Genomic DNA, 25,854 nt, shown 5'->3' with positions numbered 1-25,854 from the left:
CAAACTCTGCTCACGGTAAACATGCCACAGTGTGTTTGAGTCGTAAAGGCACACTGTCGCCCTCTCCAAATCCCGTGACGTCGCCCCGGCTCAGGTCCTGCACTGGACAGCAGGGTTTGCTTTATAGATTGGCACTGGCAGATAGCAGCAGCCACCAAGGGCGCAACTTCGCATAGGCCGACTGACTGATTACTTAGGCTAATTGACATGGATTTTTTTTGTTAGGTTGCCTCAGGGAAAAATCTGTACACAGAAACCTGAAATTTCTGACTTGAAAAGACTCCCATACAAACCGCAGCCTATAGTTAACGAATTTTGAACGGCTGACAGAAATCCTGTTAAGGTATCCCATCAGACATTTCAGTAAAGGAATAACTGCGGCAAAAAAAACAAACAAACACTACACTGCTGTGTAACTGTTTTTGATTGGAGAACTCGGACTCGCTATGGGATCCAGACCGGTAGGCTACAGACAGAGAATGGATTCCTGAGTTGGAGTCACGTTACCATGGAGATGCTGGGGGTCCTGTCCGGAGCTGAGACAAAGAGCCCAAATGTAGCATCAGTATTCATAGATGAGACGTATAATAAGCCATAGACTTCCTTGTCTACTTAGTTTCTCAGGCAAACAACACCCATACACATTCAGAGTACTTTCCACAATGTAGCCCCATGCCTAGTCTGTCTGTTAAAAATTAAAAAAACAACAATATAACTTTGTGAAACCGGCCCAGTTCTGATTTGGTTGAATCACGTTCGAAGCCGTTGTAAATACCAGATAAAAGCACACATGTGTCCGCAGCTGATTCAAATATTAATGCACTGACTTAAAATCAGCGCTCATACCATAGACTGTATGGTACGTGTCGCTTAGCAACCACGTTGTTTGGTTACTGTTCAATGTCTATATTGCTTGGCGGAAGAATAACATTTAATAAAGTGTTGTTTATTTATTTAGATGTATTGAACATTTGTGTTTTTACAAAAGCAATAAACCACTCAAGGCAGTGTTTTATTGTGATTTTAGGACAAGTAGAGGGGTTGAGAAAAACTTTGCAGCAACCTGAGGATGGGCAGCGTCACTGCGTGCGCGCGCTGTTCAGAATTCGACTTGCACGCGCTCATGTAAACTGGAGTCGGAAAAATGGTGGCCAGCGCTCGAGTGCAAAAGCTCCTCCGACGGTATAAACTAGCGATTGCCGCCGCATTAACGATTCTCTTGATTCAAGGGCTTGTAGTATGGAGTCTAAGAAGTCTCGAAGAGGGCGAGGCAGAGGTGAGAAACATCCCCTATGTTTATTTTTGGCATGACAATGATTCAGTTGGGTTTAATTCTATACCTAGCCGTTAGCTCCTAGCTTAGCTCACTGTGTGTTATTATACAGTAACGCCAGCTAACGTTAGCAGTTAAGAAATAGCCTGCTTCGCTTGCCAAACATTTCAGCACAACCGAAGCAGCCCCGTTTTGTCCGTCTGTCACTGCAACGTTATCTGTCCACTATACCCATCACAATGTACACTGTTATCAACTCTATATGCTAATAACGATAAAGTTACGGTTACTGAGTGACTGTGTCAGTGAAATGGTATTTGGACAGCGTTGAATTCTGGTTGTACAGTGCCGACTGCCAATACATTTCGTTTGGAGTGACTGTTTCGTGGCGTAGTGATGATCTAAGCCTAAGAAAAGGTGATGGGGAACAGACGCAGAAAACAGATGATCATCCAACTAAACCGTAGACTCAGCTAGCTAGCACGGATTTCTATCAAGTGATGCAACTTGGAAGAATAATAAGAAAGAAGTCTGTTGTGATTCATACTGATTGACTGGACCTAGGCTATCCAACATCTGTTCTACATAATCTTTCATATTTCAGTTAGCCAGTGGCCTTTCACAATTGATCTGTTTTGGCTGCGTGACCCTCACCAAGCCTCGAATCTTACCGAACACATTCAGGGAGCATATCCCAGGGATGAAGACTAAAATTAAGGATGGCTTATGATGGAGGCAACTCCAGAGAGGCTTCGAACCGTTTTAACATTAGCCAACTCCTCTGTGGGAACCTTCCCTCCATATACCTCAAGCACACCTGGAACACTAGCTTGGGGCAGTGCCCCATACCCTCCCAGTTCTTCTCTAAATAAGGTAATTGTGAGCTGTTAACAGATATGGCCTCTGGAGGTCTTTGCATTTCAGTAATCAATTTGAGACAAATTGATACAGAGGGAGCCACAGGAATGTGAACTGAAATCTGAGGTGGGAACCCTGCTGTCTCTCTATCATGATGTGACATGCGTGGAGTGTGCATAACATTCCCCCATACCAATACGTTGCACACAGCAGATCTGTGCCTGGAGGGTGAGGCAGGCAGCAGTGGGTATGACAGTGGCTCCAGTGAAGCAGCTGGGTGGAGGAAAGGAGTTGGACCTTTTAGAAAGGTGAGGAATAGAGGGAGCATTATGAATCTGTGCTTAATGCCCTGTGTCCACCAAGAAAATGCTGTGCACCAGTTCAAACAGTAGCCTACCTACTAAGATAAATTCTCAGCAAGAGCTTGGCCATTAATATAAATAACACCAGCTAAGATGCAAATAATCAATTTCCTTAGGACAGACTTCAATGTAAAGAGGAAACATGATGTGATCTAGTAGTAAGAAGTAGGAAGTGGTGTTCATTTTGACCTCTGTCACCTGTTTGCTTTATAACGCCCCAGGCTTGCTTGTTCCCTCATCAGCTGCATTCAATAAGAATGCACATTAATCATCACCTCATCTCTGAACAATGTCAGTCTATGTTCATGTTCAGTCAGGGAAACTCACCAAGGCGAAATGAGTGAGGGTGACTGGATTTCTCCCTGCTCAGTGGTGTCTGTAAACTCGCATCTGCTCTAATCAGTGGCTGGCCGTGCATGTGTGAACACAGCCACATGCATTTTATTAAAGCCCTCGCACAGAAGAGGGAAAGGCTTGTGAGGACAGAAGAAGACCGCACACTCTGTTCCTCTGTCATCCACATATCACCCTCTGCTTGCCCGCTCTCTTCTACAGTGCTGAGTGCTCGCTGCTGCTCCCCGCTTCAGTAGATGACAGCGCTGATATGGTTTCGCTCGACTCTAATTGGAAAGTAAAGAGGCGGCCTAGCTCGCTTTTGAATCAATACATTTTTGACATGATGGTGTTAATTAAAAGCTGTGAAAACGGCTGATAAGAAAAATTGAAATATTAGGCCTTGCTGCACGCTTGTCTTCTGTGTGAGAACATCTACTCAGGCAGCCTAAAAGTTAGGAGTCTCTTTATCAACATTAGCAGACAATAGGCTTAAAAGTCATGGTCTTCACACAGTTGTCTAACTTAAACTCTCTATTCTCAATGCTGTTTTAGCTTGCCTATTAACTTGACTCTTTGCAGCAAAGGAGCCAGCACTGCAATGAATGGTATGTTACTGGGCTCCACAATGCCTCTTACTGTAATGGGTTTTAGAGTGCGATTGGGCATCAGTAGCTGACTGTGCTGTATTGGTTGGCAGCTGGCTCACTGGCACTGGATTATCTGGCTCCTTGTCATACCCTGCTGCCCCAGCCACAGCCCCTGTTCTGTTCCCATAGTCTCTAGGCTGTTGGTGTGCCAGCGGCGTGTGGCGAGAGAGCCCACATTCTGCCATGTCGTCTGACAGAGGCAGAAAGCTCATGGCCCACTCACTGTTATTCATCCTCTTCCCCAAGTGCATATTTTCAAGTCCCCTTTGTATGATCCAATAATCCAGTGTGCCAAAGCTGTGATGTTGCTTGGCCAGAAGAAGTCTAAATGGCTCAAGTCCTGCTTTTTCAATGCCTTCCATTTTTGGAGGCGTGTTTTGTGTTCCAGTAAGACTATGTGGTGAGCTGTGGTGGTTTGAGCTCTTTGTCCCCATTATACATGAGGAAAATGCTTTGGGTCAACAGAGGAGTCCATATTGGTTTTTAAAAGGCCATGTCATACAATAACAGAGGAAAAGAGCATAATGCCAATGAAACCAGGGATAAGAATAGCTTTGCATTTAGAAAACTGTCAGCTACATTTGTCACAATTGTCAGGCTGTTTGTTTCTGTACCTCAGCCTCAGATCCCCAGTGCAGGAAAACAAGATGAACAGGATCAGTTCTCTCACAGAGGTACATATTGACTTATTGATCTGTTTCTCTCCATACTGTTGCTTTGAAATTGAATTGTATATTTGGGACATTGAAATATGATGTTGAAGTAGCCTAGATCAGTGATGTGGGTGTGGGGTGGCCCACATCGGGCCCTCCGATCAATACAGTATCTCAGTGCCTTTGTGTTGAATAACACCAACACCAAACTAATTTTAACCTCACTTTGCGATTGTTAGGAAGATAAACTTAACTTATTTTAGTTTACTCAAATTTCTGTTGGATGAACACACAGGTCACCAGAATACTTGGAGTTGATCTTTCCCCTTAACCTATTTTAACTGAACCATAACTAAATGACATGTACTTTCTGGATTTAACGTCACCTCTAGGGATGTTACAGCCAAAGATTCTAACTATGGGATACTTCAAGGATTTTATTACTTCAAAGCAGGTATAAGAGGATCATGTCTTGACATTTTAGGGAGGTGTTTGGGGGCTGTAAAATCTGTGAGGATGATTTCTTTTTCACTGTTTTCAAGATGCATCTGTCATACACAAATCAGTCATGATGATTGTTGAACATTTACTAAAGATATTATAAGATCAGCAATATGTGGTAGGGCTATAGCTTATCCAGTCTTATGTCAAAAATGGCAGACTATGTGACAGTCACACAGAGGATGTTGTGAAACTACTAGCCCTGTGCATCTTTTGGTACCAATTTATGCGTACATTATTGTCCCAGTAGGTAGCTGGTATTTTGTTAATTACAGGCATATTGCACCACATAAGTTCACTACAGTGGTTAAGTCTCACAGATGTGCGCTGCACATTCACACACACACACCACCTCAGGGTTTCTTTTATATTTATTTAGCTGTGGTTGTGCATCAACAAAGCATGTCAGAGTTGTTTTCATGCTGGATCATGGCTGACCGCAGTAAATGCTTGAAAGTTTGGTGGAGCTTTGCGAAAACATATAATGATCCTGCAAAATGTAACAGCATATTTCATGCAAGGGAGGAAGCTCCTCCCATATGACAAACCTTTTGCTTCAGCATGGCGTAAATCTGAAGGAATGCATCGTTTTCGACATTTTGTGGTCTCCCAGTCCTCACGCCCCAGATACAGCTAGCTGTTTTAATGTCAGTGCCTCACTATCAGTTACAACACTGTACAGCTGACATTCCTTGTGTATTGCAATGTGAATGATAATTATTAATGAATGCATATTTTGCAGTACCCCTCCATCTACAGTTCATCCTCAGAGACCCTCTAGTAGGGAAACTCCTTTCAGTTTAGCTATAAAGGAGAAGAGTAGATGAATGTCACCGAGCAGTGACAAGATTTGTGGTGAAAGCGGTGTCTATTTTTGTTACATTGTGTTGTATTTTTCCATTATTCAGTATATTTGGTTTATTATTTTTTCTGTTGAACATTCCTAAAAAGATAATATCTAATATTTATTTTACTTTATTTTACCAAAATTAAGATTGAAAAAGATGTAATTCATGTCATGGTTGACAATATGCTAAAAAGGTCAGTTTTGTTCATGAAACATTTTATGTTTTTCCTCCAAAAGATATAGGAATTGAAACAGAGATTTGATAAGAACCGGATTCAATGAGCAGAAGTGGAATTGCACTCAAATGATACCCAACCTTATCTGAGTCTCAGAGCCAAAATTATCCACATCGTCCACATCTATAAAACATTCTACAGGGAAGTAGGGCTGCACAATTAATCATAGATAATTGTATATTGGAGTTTATGTCTATACGATTAAATCAAGTAATGTGCAGATATTTAAGTGTTTTTTTATATTTTCAAATCCCCTGAAAGTCCCGATGTGGTATAGCAAGTGCTTCCATTATGTGTGACCGATCACAACCTTTGAATGCACAATGTGTATCCATGTGACCAAAATAACAGTTAAGGCCATTTTGTTGGGAAAGAAAGAGAGAAACCTTACATACACCCATTTTTGAAAAAACACTCTCCAAACAAAGTTGGAGAGCAAAAGTACTTCTCCCGAGTCTGAATGTGAAAATGTTTTAGTTCCTCAAAGTGAATCATCCTGTGTCATTTGTAAATAGTTTTAAACCAGATGACAACAAACTAGTACAGACACTCAAAGTTTGCCTCAGGGTTGTCGCTGCACCCTAAAGTAATAAAGTAGCAATTATTTGATCATTGTAAATAAGAGAGACAGTAAGAATGAAAACAAGACTTTCTAGCTGCTGCTACTTTGAGAAATACTGCACTGAAAAAAATGAAAATGTATGTTAAGTGCAAAAGTGCAATGAAAAGATTTTGTTTCCTGAAACCAAGACAAATAATCAGGATTAATAACTGTGATCACAATATGTAGCAAAGTAATCATGATTGTCATTTTTGCCATAATCGTGCAGCCCTACAGGGAATGCTGCCCCACATCCATCACAGTTGTCCATACCTAGTCTGGTAAATACCGTAGTGTCCCAGAGAGAGATGCAGAGATGCAAGTTAAATGTCCCCACTTCTCCCCAGGGAGCCCAGGGCTAAGTGACATGAGGGGCACTGCTGTATAGTTGAAGTGACAGGATCTGTGATTGGGCGTCTTAGTGACTCGGTGCAGAGTGGAGGCGCACTGAAACCGTCAGGTAGCTGCTGATAAGGCCATTTGGCCCCATTCCGACAATGATCTTATTGGTCAGCTCGGAGCGTGCCAGCCCTACAGCTCCTCCTGCTATCTTCCGTTTATAGGTCTCTGTAATTATGGTGTAGTACCCCAGTTGGTTTCCTGGGCAACTTATTTCTTATTACTTGTATACAAATTGTTCCAGCTAGCTGACTGGGCTTGTTGACTGACTGCTGTCTTGCAGACAGTTGTTTTGGACAAGTATTTTCCTTTGGCCACTTTTAGACTGTGACCACCTATTTACTCACCACATATAGCTATTAATTTAATAATGGTATATTAGTTTATACCTTCATTTCCATTCCATATTTCCTTCATTTCCATTCCACATTTCCAGTTGTTTAATAATCCATATTTCCATTTTCCAAGTATATTCATTATTTGTTCACAAAGTTATAGCCTAATCCAAATTTCCGTTTTCTAAGGTGAATTCATATTTGTTCAAAACATTATAGCCTAATCTTACCAACAGCCATTAGCTCCCCACTGTGTCAGTAGATTGCCTGCTCAAAACAGCAGGCTAAATGATAATAGGAAGGCGATTTGTAAAATGTAAATAAATACACAATCAAACAAATGGCTCTTTTATAAAATGCTATACATGCCACATTTCAGTGGTGTAAAAATGGTTGAAAACATGACATTATCTCTAGTTATCTTTAAGCTCGGACATGAGATGTACGCATGTGCAACACCATGCAAGAACTCACTTCAGTTAGACATTCAGAAAGGTTGTAGCATTGGACTATTTTTTTTTTTAAATAATTTTAATTAATTTAATTTTAAATTGTAATTCATTTCAAAAACCCTAGGTGTGCCAGTTCACTGCACCCTATGGTATGGCAAAGTCCCTGCATCTATTATTATTTGCCACCAAAACTTCCAGACTTGTTAATATCCATTAAATATCCATGGGCAAGTGGAGCAATTACTGACGACTGACAAGATATTATTTGGTGAGTGTGATAAATTATTAGACGTCACCAAAATATCAGCTTAGAGAGAACATAAGTCCTGAATGCTCTCCTGATGTTACAGCCTAAACTCAATTTCAGTTTTCCATGTTACATTTATTATTTGTTCCAAAAGTTAATAGCCTAATCTTAACAACAGCAGTCACTTCCCTGCTCTATGCAGCGGTGGGACTGTTACAATGTTTGGAATGGACATTTGCACACAGACTTGTTGTATCTTCTGTATTATTCCTCCAACCCACACTGTCTCTGTGGCCAAGTCGTATCCAAAGTTTTTGTAGGTCAAGAAGTTGTCCGCACCCTTACAGTAAGCTCTCTGTGGATTGCCTCTCTGTTCATCCAAACAATTATTCTATTTTACAGAAATAATTACGTCTACAACTGGTCGTCCTCGCAATCCAATGGAAAGTGAGAGGCAATCACATTTAACTCTTACCCATGCACATCCCAATAAAACACAAATGAAGGCGGAAAGATAAGACATGGCACGATCTGGCTCACCCTTCCTACCGAGATAAATGTGGGATTGGGATTGCTGTAGCCATCCTGAGACATTTACACCTTCTGGTACCATTTTGAAATTAATTGGGGTGAAATTATCAGTTGAAGATTAAATATTAAATAGGTTAAATATAAATAATAAAGTCCATCTTCCTATCAAGATGGATAGGAATATGGGTGTAACCATAATTCTCTTATTGAAACTAAATATGTATTTTGACATGCAATATATTTGGTACATTCGGTCTAAAAATTATCTTTTTTAATGATGGTTTTAATGCTTTACTTTATATAACACATCCTGCTTAAAAATATACATGAATTTATGAAATACAGGAAAAGACTTTTAATTTGACAAATAAATGGATGGCATTGATAGTTGAATTGAATTAATTCAATAGATATTGTCACACGGCCTTCTGCGACCTTCTCTACTCCTGCTTTATAGGAACAGAAACTCTTAAAAGGGCATTGCATCTACCAATAATACATTGCAAGGATAAACAGAGCGGCTGGTCTCAAAGCTGATCACTTGACAACCGTCTGCCAGAGTCCAGCTCTACCGAGCCATGCTGCAGTGCAGCGAGGTTCTCAGTCGCCTTGAAATCTTGCTGAGCGTTTTTTCAGCAATTACTTTTTCGGCCCCCTGTGTTTACTCCTCTGTGGACTCTTGTCCATTTCATGTGCACAGACATGCACATACATAAATACATACAAACCTGTCACTGTCCTATGAGGACTTCATGCACACACACGCACACAAAGACACACACTAGTGGTCTGATAAGGGTTCTCATTGCAACCTCCTCAGTATCTGAGGCTTATGCCCAGCGTCTGTGTGTGTGTAGGCCTACATGTCTCTGTGTGCTCATGTGCCATGCACACACATTTGCACGCCTTTTGCCTGCACTTCTTTGCCACAGGGGACTGACTGAGGTTTGCTGAGGTCCTTACAGTGAATGATTGGCTTCATTATGCGTCTTTGAGTGTGCACCTTCCCTGGACTCTGTCTTTCCCAGATTACCTCCACAAAAAGGCAGAGGCTCAGCTAAAAATAACCCAGATCAGGGAAAGGGAAAAAACAAAACCAAGTAAACACATCCTTCCCTCTGGGGCTCCTTTTGCTGTTGTCTTAGTGGATTTCTTTCTCTATGTTTATGTCATTCTTGGAGTGTGAATCATTCCCTCCTCTCAGCAGCATTTGTCCAAGATGTTCTTATGGAATGACTGGCAACATATCTGGAGTTGAAATGTATTCTTACTCTCTCTCTCTCTCCCTCTCTCCTTTCTCTCCTCAGAGAAAGACGCGACGGTCTAAGCTGCCTGACCACAACAGCCAGGACCCCAAGAGGGACGCGGCGCCCTGGGAGAGACAAAATTCTCTGTCGGGGAGAAGCAGGGGCAGATGGAGCACCAGGTTGGAGAGGACGGGGGGTACAGCCGCCAGTGCGCTGAGGAGAGGGACCAGCCGCCGAGGAGGGAAGCCCAGCATCAGGCTGAAGAATCCTCAGGAGCAGGGAATGACAGGAGCCGGACTGGATGGCGTAGTCCCCCACGACCCGTCCAGCAGCCGCAATTTCAGTGAGACCCGAGGCGGCACAGACGGGGCGGCCAAGTTACCCGCTCCTGCCATACCAGGGGAGCCGGGCAGCGTGGACGGGGCGCACCAAGCCCCCAGCAGCGACTTTGTGCCCAAATGTGACATCATGGGCAAGGACGCGCTGTCTGCCCTCCATCGCGCCGGGTCGCAGCAGTGTCGACAGGAGATCGCCAACATCGTGTGCCAGCATCAGGCCGGACAGCTCATGCCGCATGCACTGCCTCAGTTCTGCCCCCAGCTTGGTGAGAAGCCTTACACAGTGTGTACTCTTCTCTCTCTCTCTTTCTCTCTCCTCTCTCTCTCTCTCTCTCCCCTCTCTCTCCCTTGCTCTCTCCCTCGCTCTCTCCCTCATTTGTAGCCTTCCTTGCGGGATTGAAGACTAAATGTGCAGGCGGCCCACACACTCTCAGATCCTTAATGATTTATTAGACCAATTTTCACTCACCAATACATTTTTAATAAAAGCATTTCTCATGACCAAATTTGCATTAATATTGCATAGAATTTGTGGTTCGGGTCCTTGTCTCACTCTTCGCCTCTTATCTAAACATAGCCTAGATTCTGTGAATGTGATGCTACTTCTCTGTCAACCATGATTTCATCAGCAACAGATATTGGGTAGGATGATGTAGTGTATTTGCTTAAGATGCAGTTTAGTTTCATTTGCCCCTGGCACCTCTCAGTATACCCCAGGCTCTGCTTAAACTTATTCCTCCACCCCTTGTGTTTCTCAATACCCAGCCCATATTCCTTGAAACCCTCCTGACCCTATTGAATCTTCTTTGCCGCAATCCTTCATTATCATATCCCTCTCTCTCTTTGCCCCTCTTCCAGGTGTATCCAATCCGGTTCAGGCCGGTGATGAGCTGGACAATAGTCTGTCGAAGGTGGAGAACCCTGTCAGGGTGGCTTTCGTTCTGATGGTACATGGCCGGGCTGTACGGCAGCTCAAGCGCCTCATCAAAGCCATATACCACCGTGACCACTACTACTACATCCATGTGGACAAGGTAAGCTCTAGAAGGAGGCGACTGTGCCCCGACCACTATACATCATCCCTGTAATACGCTCACATTCCATACATTCGGCCTCACTTGCTTGCATACAGACCATTTGTCCATGGATCATGATAGAAATATCCAAATAGAAGGCATTCATTCATTGGCAGTACCTACTGGAACTGATATTGGACTCAGGGGTGAACCTTGGTGTCAGGGCCAAGATTACCCTCAACCTCTGCATCTACAAAATGTTTATTGTTAGTTAGGCTAAACATTGAGCGGTTTAGTCGACACATCTGCTTGGTGCAGTGTATTCTGAGCTCACAAACGTTTTTACAGGCTGGGTCTTCTTGCATTATGAAGGTTAAATTTATCCCATGGGTTTCACTGTGGTAATGGGGATTAGCCTGGATAGAGGGGCTTGTGTGGTTATTTATAGGGGTTGGACTTAGTGGAGGAAAGGTCTACGGTGTTCAGCTGGAAGACAAAGAAATAATGTTTGGCTGGTAACGTTGAGGTAGAGACCTCAGGTGTGTATAGTACAGAGACAGAAGCCAATAGAGAAACAGGTGGCTGTCGCCAGTGCACCTGTATAGCCGGAAAGGTTGTTCCGCCCTGGGGAGCTGGCTCGCACAGTTGCCAAGGGACTATGGAGAGGCTTTGTGGAAGCGTGGAGTCTGGGAAGGAAGGCAGTGATGAATGAGAAGTCAGTGGGACAGTCACCACAGACACTCCAGCCAACCTAACCTCATCTGTCTCTGAGGGAAGGGCCTGTTTGAGAGATGGGGCTGTAAAACAGGTCAGGTTGTACTGGAATCAGTGCACTGGCTCCTCTACCCTCTACCCGCCACCCCTTTTTTTTCCTGCTGTCTGGTTTCTGCTGAGCAGACGACTGAGAGGGCTGTGAGTTTAGGACTGTCATTCTCTAGCCGTTTTCCCTGCTGCTGACTCCTCTCCAAACACAACCAGGGTATCTGCGGATTGTTACAAGTGTTAAAATAAATTGGCTAATTTGAAAGCTTTAAAAAGTATTCAAATGCCTTAAAGGTATAATATGTAACATTTCTGCATTAAAATATCTAAAAACGACTAGACCTATGTTATATATTTTTTTGAGTTGTGTACTTACATTATCCCAAATGTTTCCAACAATGTTCAAACCCAGAGAAATCCGTAATTTTATTCAAGGTAACGGTGTGTTTCATTTTGTCGCCTGTCAATGGTGTCATATCCCCTTTACCCCCTAACTTCCAGTTAAACACCAGAAACACCAGATGATACGTCAGAGAGTGAGGAAGGAAGTCAGTGAACTAGCTAGCTAGCCACTCTAGCCACTCTGTTGTTTTTTTCATTCTATTGTTTTTATTGCTCACTCGTGATGCATCACGATTATTCATTCCCGTTTGCTGTGCGTTCTGTCGCCGGAGCTGTCCCCATAAAAAAACTCCCATGATCCCACGCTACGTCACGATGTCATCAAACTACGTCTTTTGTTATTGTTTTGATTGAGAGACCTCTAGCGGCAGAAATGACATACTGTGCGTTTAAATACAATTAGATGTCTTTATTTTCACCATGCAATAACAGGTTTCTTTGTACTGCATGTGAACCTTTTATACAGAACAGGGCCTATATCTGCCTTACACACACCTCATGTCCCTTAATCAATTTCCCAGTGGGCTTTTTCTTATACTGTCCATTTATAGTTTCAGAACTTTTATAAGCTATGTTCAATTGGAAATAGGTTGGTTTTGTTTCTTTATTTTAGGTTTTTTTTTTTTTTATTGGTCTTAAATTCAATTCCAGGTAGCATTTAAAAAATTTCTTAAGTTTGGCTTCTTGAAACCTGCAGGTACCATGACAGTATTCACACTTGCTCTCTCACAGCTCTGTCTCTAATCACTTTAATGTCTCTTGGCATAAAGCCTGACAGCTGTTTGGCTCTATGACATTTAGTGTTACTTTTTCAACTCATCCTTTTCCCTTCCTAATGTTTAATCCCTGCTTGACAGTTTTCTCCAGAGTAGCCTCTAAGCTTAGTTCCTCTTATTCGTAGTCGTGTGTTGCTGTCAAAATACCTATTGCCATTTCAGACAAGGAAATATAGTTTTTGAACTTATTACAAGACAAAAAACTATTTTTCATTTTCTCTAATCACAGTAACCCACATTACAAATAGATGTGCCATGTGGCTTTTGTTCTAGCTCAGATCACATTCTGTTTCAACATGAGCCAGCTTTGGTCGGCTGCCTTGGCACGGTTGCAGCAGCAGATCTGGCTAATGCAGAAACTGTTATACAGCTAAAACTAGATTATCATTTGTGATGCAGCAACACAATTTTCACTCATTTAATCGTCTGACTCTTTGCTTTGAACTCTGCCAGCGGTCCAGCTACATGCATCGGGAAGTCCTGCAGTTAGCCCAGCAGTACGACAATGTGCGTGCCACACCCTGGCGCATGGTGACCATCTGGGGCGGTGCCAGCCTACTGAAGGCCTACCTACACAGCATGCAGGACCTGCTCTCCATGCTGGACTGGAAGTGGGATTTTTTCATCAACCTCAGCGCCACAGACTTTCCCACCAGGTTGGTTAGCCTATGTACAGAATATAAGACTCAGGGGTCTGGCATGATAGAATTAAATCCTAAAGGAGTTTCTGAGGTGACATTTACAGTTTGAGCATTTCTGTAATAACTCCCTAGTTCACAACAGTACTAACAAATTTCAAGCAACTATCAAATATCTCTGTGTATTGTTATATTGGCTGCAGTATAACCTTTATTGTGTTCACAGTGGTAGCTCCGTTCAAGTGTATCTTAAATATGTCAAGTGAATTATATATATATGCAGTCACCTATTTTCATCTATTTTCTGTGGTGCTAGTTGGTGCTGTGTATTGAAGTTGCACAACTCTTACACAACTGTCTAGTTTGAGTTGATTAGTTCTGGATTGTCTCTTTCTCATTGGTGGCTTAGCCTTTCAGTAGTGCGTGGGGATTTGATTCACTTACTCTGACCTACAGTGACTTTGACTTGTATAGTAACATAATGAAGAAGGGCCACAGCATTTGCCAGATGAAAAGCCTTGTCTGGTAGCAGCACTAAATGGACTGTTTTGGTCACTGAAGCACAGAGGCAGCAGTAAATAGCCTTCTTTCTTGTTGATCAGTTCTGGCTGGATTTCTGGGGCTGCTCTGAGCCCCTATCAAAGCAATTGCCAATCCTCCTGAACCTTCCCAAGGGGAATAACTTGGACTGCTTGGATACACACAGTCAAGCCTATGTCTCCCAAATCCTGCCCAGAGTAGCTAATTTCACTCAGGAATATCATCACACACACACCCAATACCACACTCCAGCCAGCATTTTCTTCCAAACTAATCCTCTGACCTTTTTCTTGTGTCTTTGTGTCCCTCTGCCTCCTTTCAATTATCACCCTAATGCCCTCCTACAGGACCAATGACGAACTGGTGGCGTTCTTGACGCAGCACAGAGACAAGAACTTCCTCAAGTCCCACGGGAGAGAGAATGCCAGGTGAGCTAGCATGTTAGCTGTGACATACAGACCTCTGTTAGCTGTGACATACAGACCTCTCACAACCTGCTAAGACACACATTTGGTTGCCGCTGTGCATTAAATCTGACTCCACTTGTAATATTCAGAATTTTTTAACTTCTATTTTCATGAAGTTAACACTTGCATTATTACTTCTGATATCAGGAAAGAGGCAAAAAGTGAAATGACAAACTGATCTCATAGAGTTGTCATTTTACTGTTACTAAATACAAGGCAGCTCACTAGCAAACAAGTATTTGCTTGATTATTTACTTTAATGCATGCTGTTAAGTATCACTGTATTGTCTTTCAAGACATCAATTCCAACCTTGCCTGTTGTGTGCTGTGTTCAAGGTTTATTAAGAAGCAGGGCCTTGACCGTCTCTTCCATGAGTGTGACAACCACATGTGGCGTCTAGGCGAACGCAGCATCCCAGAAGGCCTGGAGGTCTCGGGAGGCTCTGATTGGTTCTCACTCACCCGCCGCTTCGTAGAATACGTCATCAAGTCCCAGGACGACCTAGTGTCAGGGCTGAAGCAGTTCTATACCTACGCTCTGCTCCCTGCTGAGGTAAGTAAGCCTTGTTCAGTGGGGCCCATTTATCTCCTGTAGCTGAGACAGACAGCTTGATATCCAAGTCTGTCTCAGGCCCTCCTCCCCTGCCAAGGTAGAGGAGAACCTAGCAGCAAAAAAATGTAATACCTTAAGCTTTCAGGCGCCTAGTGCAGCAGAGGTGCCAGACTGAAGCAAGGTCCCACTGAGTTCACCTGAGAGTTTATCTGTCTGTGTGGTTTAATGTCTCAATTGAAGTGCAGTGATTTGTTTGCCGTTGTGTGGTGCTGTTGAGGTGTGACCTCTTGGAATTTAGAGTCAGTGGGTTGAAACTGTTCGGGCATGTCTGTGGGGGAAATTTGGCTCTGAGGTTTACAGTGAATTTACTCTCACACAACGCACCCTTTGTTTTATTGCACTGCTTAGAAGGAAGTATTGTATTTACACATACCTGCTCTACCTATCTGCCCCTTCTCCCAGTCCTTCTTCCATACGGTGCTAGGGAACAGCCACATGTGTGAAACCCTGGTGGACAATAACCTGCGTGTCACCAACTGGAATCGTAAGCTGGGCTGCAAGTGCCAGTACAAGCACATTGTTGACTGGTGTGGCTGCTCTCCCAATGATTTCAAACCTCAAGACCTCATCCGGATCCAGGTGAGTCAGCCAGATGGGGGCAGTGTGGAACTACAGTTCATTAATGATTGCTTTTGTTTGACCTGGCGGGGAGGAAAAATGTTTCCTTGATTGATTCCTTTTTTAATCTTGTAGTATTCCAATCTCTCACATTTCACTCGTCATTTCTTCTTAGTATGTGCTATTTTGTGATGTATTTTGTGTCACCATCAACTAAGTGTCCCTCTTCCCATCCACAGCAATTGACCCGGCCAACATTCTTTGCTCGTAAGTTTGAGTCGACAGTGAACCAGGAGGCCATAGACATCCTGGACACCCACCTGTATGGCCACTACGCCCCAGGCACCGTTGCCATCAAGGCCTACTGGGAGAGCCTGTTTGAGCAGTTAGATGGGGTGGGCTCACTCAGTGACGTGGCCCTCACTGCTTACACCTCTTTCTTTCGCCTCGGCCTCAAGAGTCTGGAGACCGCTCAGAGCAACGTGGAGGCCTGCAGGTCAGGCCTTGAGTTTACACTAAGACTGCAGACAGTCTGTTTACATCCTTTTCATACTATAACTGAATCCCCAAGGAATTGCAATATATCACTGTTTTTGATCTTTTATGTGTGCTTTTTCCCTCACTGCAGGTTCGAGCCAATAGGCTACCCTGTATCAGTACACCTGTACTTTTATGACGACCGTTTCCAGGGGTACCTGGTGCGTCAGGAAGTCCAGACCCCGGGGTCAAAGGTCAGGGAAACAGTGGAGATGTGGGCGGTACCTCATGCCACCCTTGTCCTGGAGACCAACCTTAAGGAGTTTGAGAGGCTCAAGAACTTGGAAGTAAGTACACTTTGAACACTAGCTTTTACTTTGTATATGTCATTGTTCTTGTGTTAAAGGAGATCAAGGACTAGAGTGGTGTGTGTCTAAGACTGCATGTACTTCATTAGGGGTCCAAGCACATAGTGCTGGAACCCTATTGTATTTGCTGTAAATATTCTGCTTCTTTCTTTCTTTCTTTCTTTCTTTCTTTTTCTCCGCTAAAAGTATCTGCAGCTCAGAAACCGTAAGTCCTACAGCAGCCATATTTGGCAGGTGGGCTCCTATGGCCCACCACTACTCAGACAAGGCAGCCCGTGCACATTGGCCAGATGGTGGCGCTATAACAAGCAACTTTACATTTTGGCCAATAACCTCTTAACCGTGTGTCATAGACTGAAAATTCTTGTGTTCCTAGATTTTTTGGAATGTGCAGAGTCCAACCCATGTATCACTTTTAATGTCCACCATATTGCATTGTCCGCCATTTTGAATTATTTAAGAAACTTTTTTTTTTCGCAACTCCTCCTAGGCCATTCATCCAATTCACATGAAACTTCGTGTGGAGAATATTGGGACCGTCCTCTTTCAAAGTTGTATAAAGGTTATTGATAGGTCAAATGGTTTGGCTTTTATCGACCAATAAACTTTTAACGAAACACGCCATAACACTAAATTGGCCATAACTCATTAACCATTCATCTAATCAAGCCAAAATTTTAAACACGTTGACAAGTGTTGCATGAACACACCCACAAAAGCATTTTGAGCTGTACCACTAGTGGGCGCTACAAAAGCAAAAAGTTAATATCTCATAATTGACTGCATAGATTTTTATGATGAAAGTGGGCGTGGCTTATTGCATAATAACCAAATCTCCATTGGTATTAAAGTCAAAACTTCCAACATTCATTAAAAATCAGCCGTATGTCCTAGAGAGCTGAAATTTTCAGGACATGTCAGCTGAAGTGAGATAAATTTTTCGTACACTGGTGCCTACCCCCGATTCTGACGTCGCCCCCCCCTCTGTTTATAGCAAAAACTGACTGTGATCCCACAGTGTTGTCCTCCTAAACCGTACGTTACAGGAAAAAAACAACATGATTTTTGAAATCGTCATACCTTAATTAGTAAACAGCCCAAAAATTATAATGATATCTTGAAAACTGAGCGCACAGTAAATGGAAATGTGCAGCTACAAATAGTTTGATAAATTGACAATGTGATATGTTCAAGATAGTTTGATCAATCTTCATCAAACTAAATACAAATGATGTCTGGAGTGGTCTGTCAAGATGATGTCAGTAAAGTTATGTGTAAATTGATGAATGTGGCGCGCTAGTACAGTTATAATATTCTTTCTGAGGCTTTCAATATGGTTTGGACTAGCACCTGTGACCTATCACTTGTCCCTTTGTTTTGTTTCCCCACTGTGGCACACATCAAAGTGGAAGTTGGTAAAGCTCAGTGGTCTCATTTATAACCGCTGTGTACGCACAAAACAGGGCCTGAAAGAAGCGTACGCCACTTCCCACGCAAAAGTTGTGATCTATTAAAACAAACTTGATGGGAGAATGTGCGCACCTGTATGTAAACTCTGACCCATGCATACGAACATTTTGGAGACAGTGGGAAACGGTGACCGAGATGGCAAAGTAGTAAAATAAAGCAAAAAATGGCCTTTACACTCAGATCATTTCCAGGCCGACTCCACATCAACTTAGAAACCCTCTAATGATAATAGTCCTTGTCGGTAGAACGTCTAGGCTACAACTAAATAGCGTCTTTGTTGCTTTAGTTCCAAACCCGATCATCTGTCCAAAAAGCATCTATATGTCATTATAGGCTGACATGGTGTGAATTAGTCTCAAGTACGTACATTACAGTCTTTTAGCAGAGACCCAGTTTGTCACAATTTAATCTGACAAATTCAAGGTGTTAGGCAATTGGACTGGATGTCTCAAGGTAATAAATACTGATGCGTTATGACGCACAGGGCGCAGCGTCCTCTTGTTCAGCCCGGTCACACACTGTCTGATCCCCGAGTCAGAAAACGAGAACGCAGAACTTGTCTATGCGTTTTTTATTCAAATCAAATGAATGTGTAATGCTGAGTGCGTAGTTACGTTCACTCTTTCACAGGCACATTTACCATACCTGGGTCAGTCGCAGCATCTCATCTTCCTCTCTAATGTTAAGTCAGTATCACGCTGTGTTCCTGGCACAATGCCACTAAATAGGGTTTCCCCCGTCATCGAGGTGTAACGTTCAAGAGGGAAGATTTCTGTTTCTGGTTGGTGACGCCCGAACTGAGGCCACCGGGGAAATGTATCTTTTTCGCCTGGCTCCGGCTTTGCCATTTTCTCACACGGGAGAATGGAATGACAAACATATTTACATACACATCAGTATTCATTCAGGGCGTTTCATTGACCATCTATGGTTAATTGTGGGAGTTAAGGGGCGGAGTATGAGGAACGTGAACGTGTACAACATTTTAAGTTGGATTGTGATTCATAAAGGGGAAATTGCGTGCAGGTGTGTGAACGCACGGTTTTATAAATCCGATTATTTTTGTACGTACGTACTTTTCCTCTTTTGTGCGCACGTAACCTTTTAGTGTGGAATCCACGCACAGTTTTATAAATGAGACCCCAGGTCTTTGGACCACAAGGTGGTCAAAGTCCCTGATGGACTTTGACCATTTTGAAGTTTCATGAAAAGTAAATCAACACTAAATCACACAGTGCAGAAAACTCAAAGCAGGTGTTTGACATCATCTGTCAATGGCAAAATACCTGAATTTTATCACTGATTGCGGTGTGGCCAGACCTTTCAACCCATATAGAGCAGTGCAGCAGCAGTTTTTTGGCCCATGTCACTTAACTATTGTTTTATTCATTAATGGAGAGCACTACAATGTTCTATAAAGTGATTAGCACTGTCAGTCTGACAAGCATAGGTTGCAGTATCACACTACTTCTCCCTTTAGTTAGTTTCTCCTCACTGAACCTATAAAAGGCGTTTTACTCAGTAGGTAAAGCATCAGCCTTTCATGTGGAAGGTTGTGGGATCAAATCCAGACTTGTCTTTTCCAAAGTCATTAGTCACCAAGGACAAATAATAGAAAGTTTGGCCGTTGTGAACAACTCCAGCAATGTGGTTACAATGAAAAGATTAACTTGACAGAAGTCACGGGCCAACACAAAAGCCGGTGTTAGACTGCATGTTCGATCTTCACAACATGTAAGTTTTTGTGTGTCTTTCTACCTTCTGTAATGTAATGTATGTAATGTAATCTGTCTTATCAAATTGTGCTCGGACCCCACAATCGCCGCTTGCGGCTATATTTGTAATTTAAGTTGCTGTCCCAGACAAATTTTGATCAAGATCAAGGTACCCCAAGAAAACTGCTGAGGAAAACTGTGTTTGAAGACTTTCACCTTGATATGTTTAAATTGGGGCGGCATAATCGGGGCTTGATCTGATCAAAACTTCAATGTTTTAATTAGTTCAGGAAATCACAGGCATGCTGCTCAGCCTAATATTGTGAAGAAGTCAAGTGCAGAAAGTGTTAACATATTCATTCACCTTGTCTTCAAATTAAATATGAAAGTTTGAAGACTGATAAAGAATGTGAAGCGTTGCTTAGCTGCACTGTATTATATAGGCTGCTATCAGTATTTCTGGACTGCCTCTAAAGGCTGTGATTCCTTTTGTCTATTTTCTTGACAGATCGGCACTGAGTGGGATCCTAAGGAAAGAATCTTTCGGAACTTCGGTGGGGTGATCGGTCCTCTGGACGAACCACTGGCGGTGCAGAAGTGGGCTCGTGGGCCCAACCTCACGGCCACTATTGTGTGGATCGACCCAGCTCAGGTGGTAGCAGCATCCTATGACATCAGCGTGGATGTGGATGCAGAGTATACCCAGTACAAACCGCCACTGCAGCGCCCCCTCCGACCCGGGACCTGGACAGTACGGGTGTTAAGGCAATGGGAGCGCGTGGCAGAAGTCCGCTTCCTTGTCATGCCCTTGGCCTTCAAAGGAAAGGAGCCACTACGCAAAGGTGAGACATGGATTTAGAGCATTTGATTTTCCAATTTTTTCCTTGTCATTCACTGTAGTGAAGGTTTTCCTCCAGTAAATTTAAATTTGTGATCCCTCATCATGAAATAGGAATATTTGTTTTGGTCTTGAATGATGTTTAAAAATGTCTTCCCCTTGCAATTTCTCTTTGTCTCCAAACATCCGTCCCCTCGCTGTCCATTCCAGAAGAGGACAACTGGCTCCATGCAGGTCCTCCAGGTAACCTGTACCTGGAGCAGAGCTTCCAGCAGCTGAGCTCGGTGCTGAAGCTGCCTCCCCAGGAGCCTGCTATGCAGGAAGCCCAGCGCCGGGCCCAGCTGGTGGGCAAGTTCCTGGAGGCCTGGGTGGACAGCAGCGTGGGGGCCTTCTGGGTGACAGGGGACCTTTGTGCCACACAGACCTCCTCCTGCCCAGCCTTGGGACCCTGCACCAAATCCTCGTGGAGCTCCCTGTCCCCAGACCCCAAGTCTGAACTGGGGCCTGTCAAAAGTGATGGCCGTATCAGGTAGCCCCAAGAGAGGAGAGACTCTGGACTTCAACAGACACAGGAACATAGGAAGCTGGAGGGAGAGATGGACCTACATTAGAGTGTGAGAGCTCTTACAGAGCCTGTGTGTACGGGGATATTGTCTCCAAGGACAGCTCAGAGCCCAAGGGCACATAAACAACGAGGCATCTTCCTACACTGAAGAGTCTAGACATTCTCAGTGAAATGGCAATACAGACTCGAGAGAGGAGGACGCGTCTGCTGGAAATTTGCACATACAAGATTGCAAGAGCAAAAACTTTTGTGGCGTTTGTTTGGAAATGTTGCTGAGTGATACACGGATGCCTGATGCATTGTTCTGTTTTTTTGCTGGCACACACGTTTTCAGTCAGGGTCTGTCTGGGTTGGACTTTGAAAAGAACCCCCTGCACATGTTCAATTTCCCTCTGCTTTATGAAATCGGAAAGCAGATGTCAAAATTCAACAACAGGCTCCTTGCTGTGTTCTATCGTCATTTCAGGGGAGAATGGAACCTCTGAACCATATTATTGTGCTTATTTTGAAGCATTATTAAGTGAGCATTGGGAGCAGACAGATGAAGTGCACTTTACTGTAAGACTATAATGTTACACAGAGGTCACTTGGTTGCCATGTAAGGAGGAGAAGTTAAAAAGTCATGGATAAGGTCACGTCACGTCAGATGACATCCTCACCCTTTCACTTTACAGTAGGTCTCTAAAGTGCTGCTTTAAGGTATAATAACTTGCAGCGTCACTTACCATTGCACAGACACATCGACAAATACCTGGACTTGTAACCTGGATTTAGGAAAAAATATGGAACTAGTCCTGTCTTGTCAAAAAGCAGAGTTGAGTTTAGAGGTTCAGTGTCTTCTTTCATTATTAGTTCTCTTTACTGTGACATATCATTTTTTTGAATGTGTGATTTTTTTGTATGTATTTGTTTTGTCTGTTAGTTTCTTGAACTGGCTGTAAGATGTTTAATTGTCTTTGATGTCCATCATTGCAAACAAAGCCACTTGGAGTTGTTTGTCGGGTCAGAGGAAGTGCCTAGACTGTTGGGTTGCATTCAAAATTCTTCTAAATTATTTTGTAAGTTGCCCTTTGACTACAAAATTCTATGAACAAAAGGCTATGAAGAATGCTACAAATGCTAAATTGGATGAAACTGCAAATGCAAGGACCTCGTATTATACCTCTTCTGTATCAGTTTATATGCAGTATTGTCACTCCTGTGTGTTTGTATACTTTGTTTGCCACAGTGAAAAGCCCTCTGTCACCTAGCAGATGGTTATTGTTCACAAGCATTTGTCATGATGTGTGTCATTTTAACTTTAAGTCCACCAACCAAAAATGGCCAACATTATACGTTTGGGGTTTTTCTTTCAGCCTGATCAAGAAAATGTAAGCTGCCTTTATTTAGTTAGTAAGATGAATTGTTTACTATAGAATAATAGCTTCAAGAGATGTGCAATTAATGCCTTTTTAGACAATAATGAGCCCCCCGTCCTGTGTCTTAGTTTGCAATATCATTTTTACCTAGTTTTATGCAATCTTTTATGTTCTTAATAGTCTGCCACTATATGAGTTTTCAAGTGACCTTGTTTACCTTGCACAGCACAATTGCTTCAGTGAAGCCCCAGTTTTATCGATACAAGAAAGCAGAGCGGTCAGCGTAAGAGATATTGATATTTTTCTATACGGTTTGAGAGGAAATACTTGTCCGTTCATCTCTACCACTCTGTTGTACTGTTAAGAACTACTGTCTACTTATATTGTATTTGACAGTCATCTTCCGCCCATTCAGTGTCATTTGAAACAGTGGGAGGTTAAGGTTTCCGTCCCTGCTGCTGTAGTAACCAGCAGCAGCCTTGGTGAGTCATTGTGGGCTCTGTCTCTCTTATCTGAGTAGAGAACTGTAGCCCATCACAGTATGCCTCTGGAAAAGCTCATATGACAAGGAATCTTGACTGATGGCTCAATAAAAAACACTTTAATGATCATTTTTGTCATGTGATATTGCATTTTATTGTGACCTTCTATCTCATACATCTGTATTTGACTGAATCTATTGCTGTTATGGTATCAAGCTATACCACATGGACGACTTCAAAGTCACTGATGGATGCTGACTTGCTGACATGGATTCGCTGTTTTCAGCTGTTTTATAAGCTAGTTTTTCTCTACTTTAAAGCAGTAAACCAGAGGGAGGAAGGAGGTGGAAATGGAATTTGTTTGCAGGGGCGCTCTCCAGGGTGCTGAACACATCCTTGTCACGGTAGACATGCCTGACATGATTTCATATCATAAATACTGTACACCTCCGTGTCTGCCTCTAACCGGAGCTCTTTGATATAAATATTTATCCGAGTTTGAGGTTAAAAAACAAAACTCGAGGTAATTTAAATTCTAGCTCTGGATATAAACCTCCCCAGAGTGAAGAGTCAGACAGGGGGCGGTGGTGAGGAGCGGCAGGGAGGGGAAACGAAAAACGGGACAAACAGGGGGAGACAAAGTTGTGCGACGTGTATAAACGCGTATTTTAAGAGTGAGCTCACTCGGCTTTTGGTCAGAAAATAATATCTAACGATAGACAAGAATGAAGGAGATGGAGTATATCTATGAAGCAGAGAGCCAGAGAGAGATGAAGATGGTTTACTCGGACAGCGCCTACGGGTCATCCGCGGTGGAGACGGACACAGAAGACGGACAGACACCCACAGCGACCCCCTTCCCCTATAATGAAGACCTATTGCATAAGGTGACTACTTTGGCATTGCTTTTGATGAGCATTAGTAAACTGAAAACCATCAAAGAGAAAAAAAAATGTACAATCAATTATACAGATTACTTTGATGGTTTTCACTTTCCATCCACTTTTCTAAAGTCAAGTAACGTTAAAGTTGTAAAGTTGTAAAGGTACATTTCACCTGCTTCAAGTGTGACCCCTCTAGAGCCTTGACTGCAGCTTTGTGCATCCGCATGCATCCCAGCAGGCTTTACATAATTTTGGGGTTGTGTTTACTTTTTATTTTTCCACTGTACACTGAGAAACACATGCCTTCTTCACAGTGAGGTATCAACTGTTGACCCTAGAGGTCAATAGGAAAATTGCCAATACCAATATAAAAGGTTTCTATCTATCTGGATAACTGTTGGTAATACAATTAATTTTAGTAATTCACTCCACCAGAGTCTCAATACCTTAGTAGACTATTAATCAGTAAATTGTACTCCACATTATATATAGAGTAAATAATATCTTTATCTGTAGGCTACTCAAATGCACAAGTCCACATGTACATATGACACATGTACACACACACACACACACACACATTTCACAGTTATTAGTAATATACACATCTAAGAACACAACGACTACAAGAAACAAACTTGGCTCCACAGACTGAGAGATTGTGGATGTTACTACTACAACTAAAACTATTTATGTGGTTTTGATCCTGTACATAAACTCCAGAAGCCTCACTAATTCAAATATTGAAATTTGTTCAATTGTTCAATTTGTTGTTGTTTTGCCAAGTGACAGACTGGTAGAACATAAACAGCTTACTTATTGCAGATGGTTGCATCTTTTTGCAAGCTAAATTGGACAAAATGGCCCTAATTTCTTCAAATATTTTTCAGATCTCTTAGAAAATGCTGTTGTGATTAGAAGCTTTGTAAAATATTTTGTTTGGAGCTAATCTTGAAAAAAGGCTGGCCTTCAAAGCCCACCAGACATGAAGTTACATGAACACATAAATAAAGCCTGAGCTGAAACTAGAAATTAAAACAAAACTAGTAATTTCTTTGAAAAATTAATTATGCAATATGCAAGAAACTGGCACCCAAAGTCAGATCCAAGTACAGTATGAACTTGATACACCTGGGTCGCCGTGGACTTCTAGCTTCCAGTGCAATCCTTTGATTCAACAATAATTCTCACTTTGAATAAGTTATCAGCATCCTTCATCCTTAAGTCAACTCTAAATTAGGTTTGTCTGGAAGGATTAGAACAAAGACACTTGCTGTACTCTGTGCTGTCTTGAGGGGAATCCATGCAGATGTTATTCCAAAGGAATTTGCATTTTTAATGGAAATAGCAGGAAGTATGTGAGTGTGTGGTGGGTTTTTATGGATGGAAATGGAATAAGAGATACATGAGACTAAGGGCCTGCATGTTATTCCCCTGGAATTGCAGACAAAATATACATTTGGCTGCAAATTATTATTATTATTTTCAATTATAAATTAGAATAAAAATCACCAGTTTAATGCCATGTCTAACATTTTATTAAATATCTATAAATGTAGGTATTAATTTAGTAAGATAGTGTCAGTTTCATTTGGTGAGTCTTTATGTTGAATTTAACAAGTCTAATCTTATCAATGCTCTCCTTAATTCATATACTGCATAGTTCATAATGCCACAATTGCATACAAAGCACTAAAAACATCTTATTTTAATAGAGTGTTTACACTTGTTAGACCACAATATTCCCAGTTGATTAACAGTATATGGACAGACCGTCCTCCCAACACCAAGGGATAGTTAAATGAAGTAGGGTTGCATAGTGAATAGGGAGAGCACCCTTCAACTGGAGGACCCAGCACCCCTGTTGGCACCCACCCTGCTGAAGTGTCCTTGAGCAAGACACTGAATCCCCATCAGCTCCACCGGTCATGTTTTGTAGCTGACCCTGCAGTCTGACTTGACTGTGAAGGGGGGGGGGGCTCTATAAAGTCCCAGTGGGAATCTATAAAGTATCACATAATTACTATCCTGTGTATTGGTAAACACTTGGTACTTAAGTAAA

The 25,854-nt window shown here is 42.5% G+C and overlaps 1 protein-coding gene across 2 annotated transcripts; it reads left to right on the top strand.

Moving 5' to 3' along the window:
- Positions 1–1,144: 1,144 nt before the first annotated feature.
- Positions 1,145–23,020, top strand: LOC139643543 (xylosyltransferase 2-like). 2 transcript variants are annotated; one of them, XM_071518711.1, is made up of 12 exons: positions 1,145–1,276; positions 9,586–9,682; positions 9,749–10,129; positions 10,722–10,897; positions 13,273–13,475; positions 14,345–14,425; positions 14,801–15,017; positions 15,480–15,656; positions 15,875–16,131; positions 16,264–16,459; positions 20,174–20,507; positions 20,714–23,020. In XM_071518711.1, exons 1-12 carry the CDS (start codon positions 1,145–1,147, stop codon positions 21,034–21,036), a joined length of 2,574 nt encoding a protein of 857 aa, XP_071374812.1. In that variant the 3' UTR covers positions 21,037–23,020. The 2 variants fall into 2 exon arrangements, with proteins under 2 accessions (XP_071374812.1, XP_071374811.1); XM_071518710.1 differs by having other exon boundaries at positions 9,586–10,129.
- The last annotated feature ends 2,834 nt before the right edge of the window (positions 23,021–25,854 follow it).

Source organism: Centroberyx affinis, unplaced genomic scaffold (assembly GCF_046629955.1).
Source record: "Centroberyx affinis isolate AG114_WGS23_722 - 3 ecotype Tasmania unplaced genomic scaffold, CSIRO-AGI_Caff_v1 ptg000623l_1, whole genome shotgun sequence".
Classification (NCBI taxonomy): Eukaryota; Metazoa; Chordata; class Actinopteri; order Beryciformes; family Berycidae; genus Centroberyx; species Centroberyx affinis.
The sequence above is the reverse complement of the archived record's forward strand: the minus strand, read 5'-3'. Positions and strand labels throughout refer to the sequence as shown.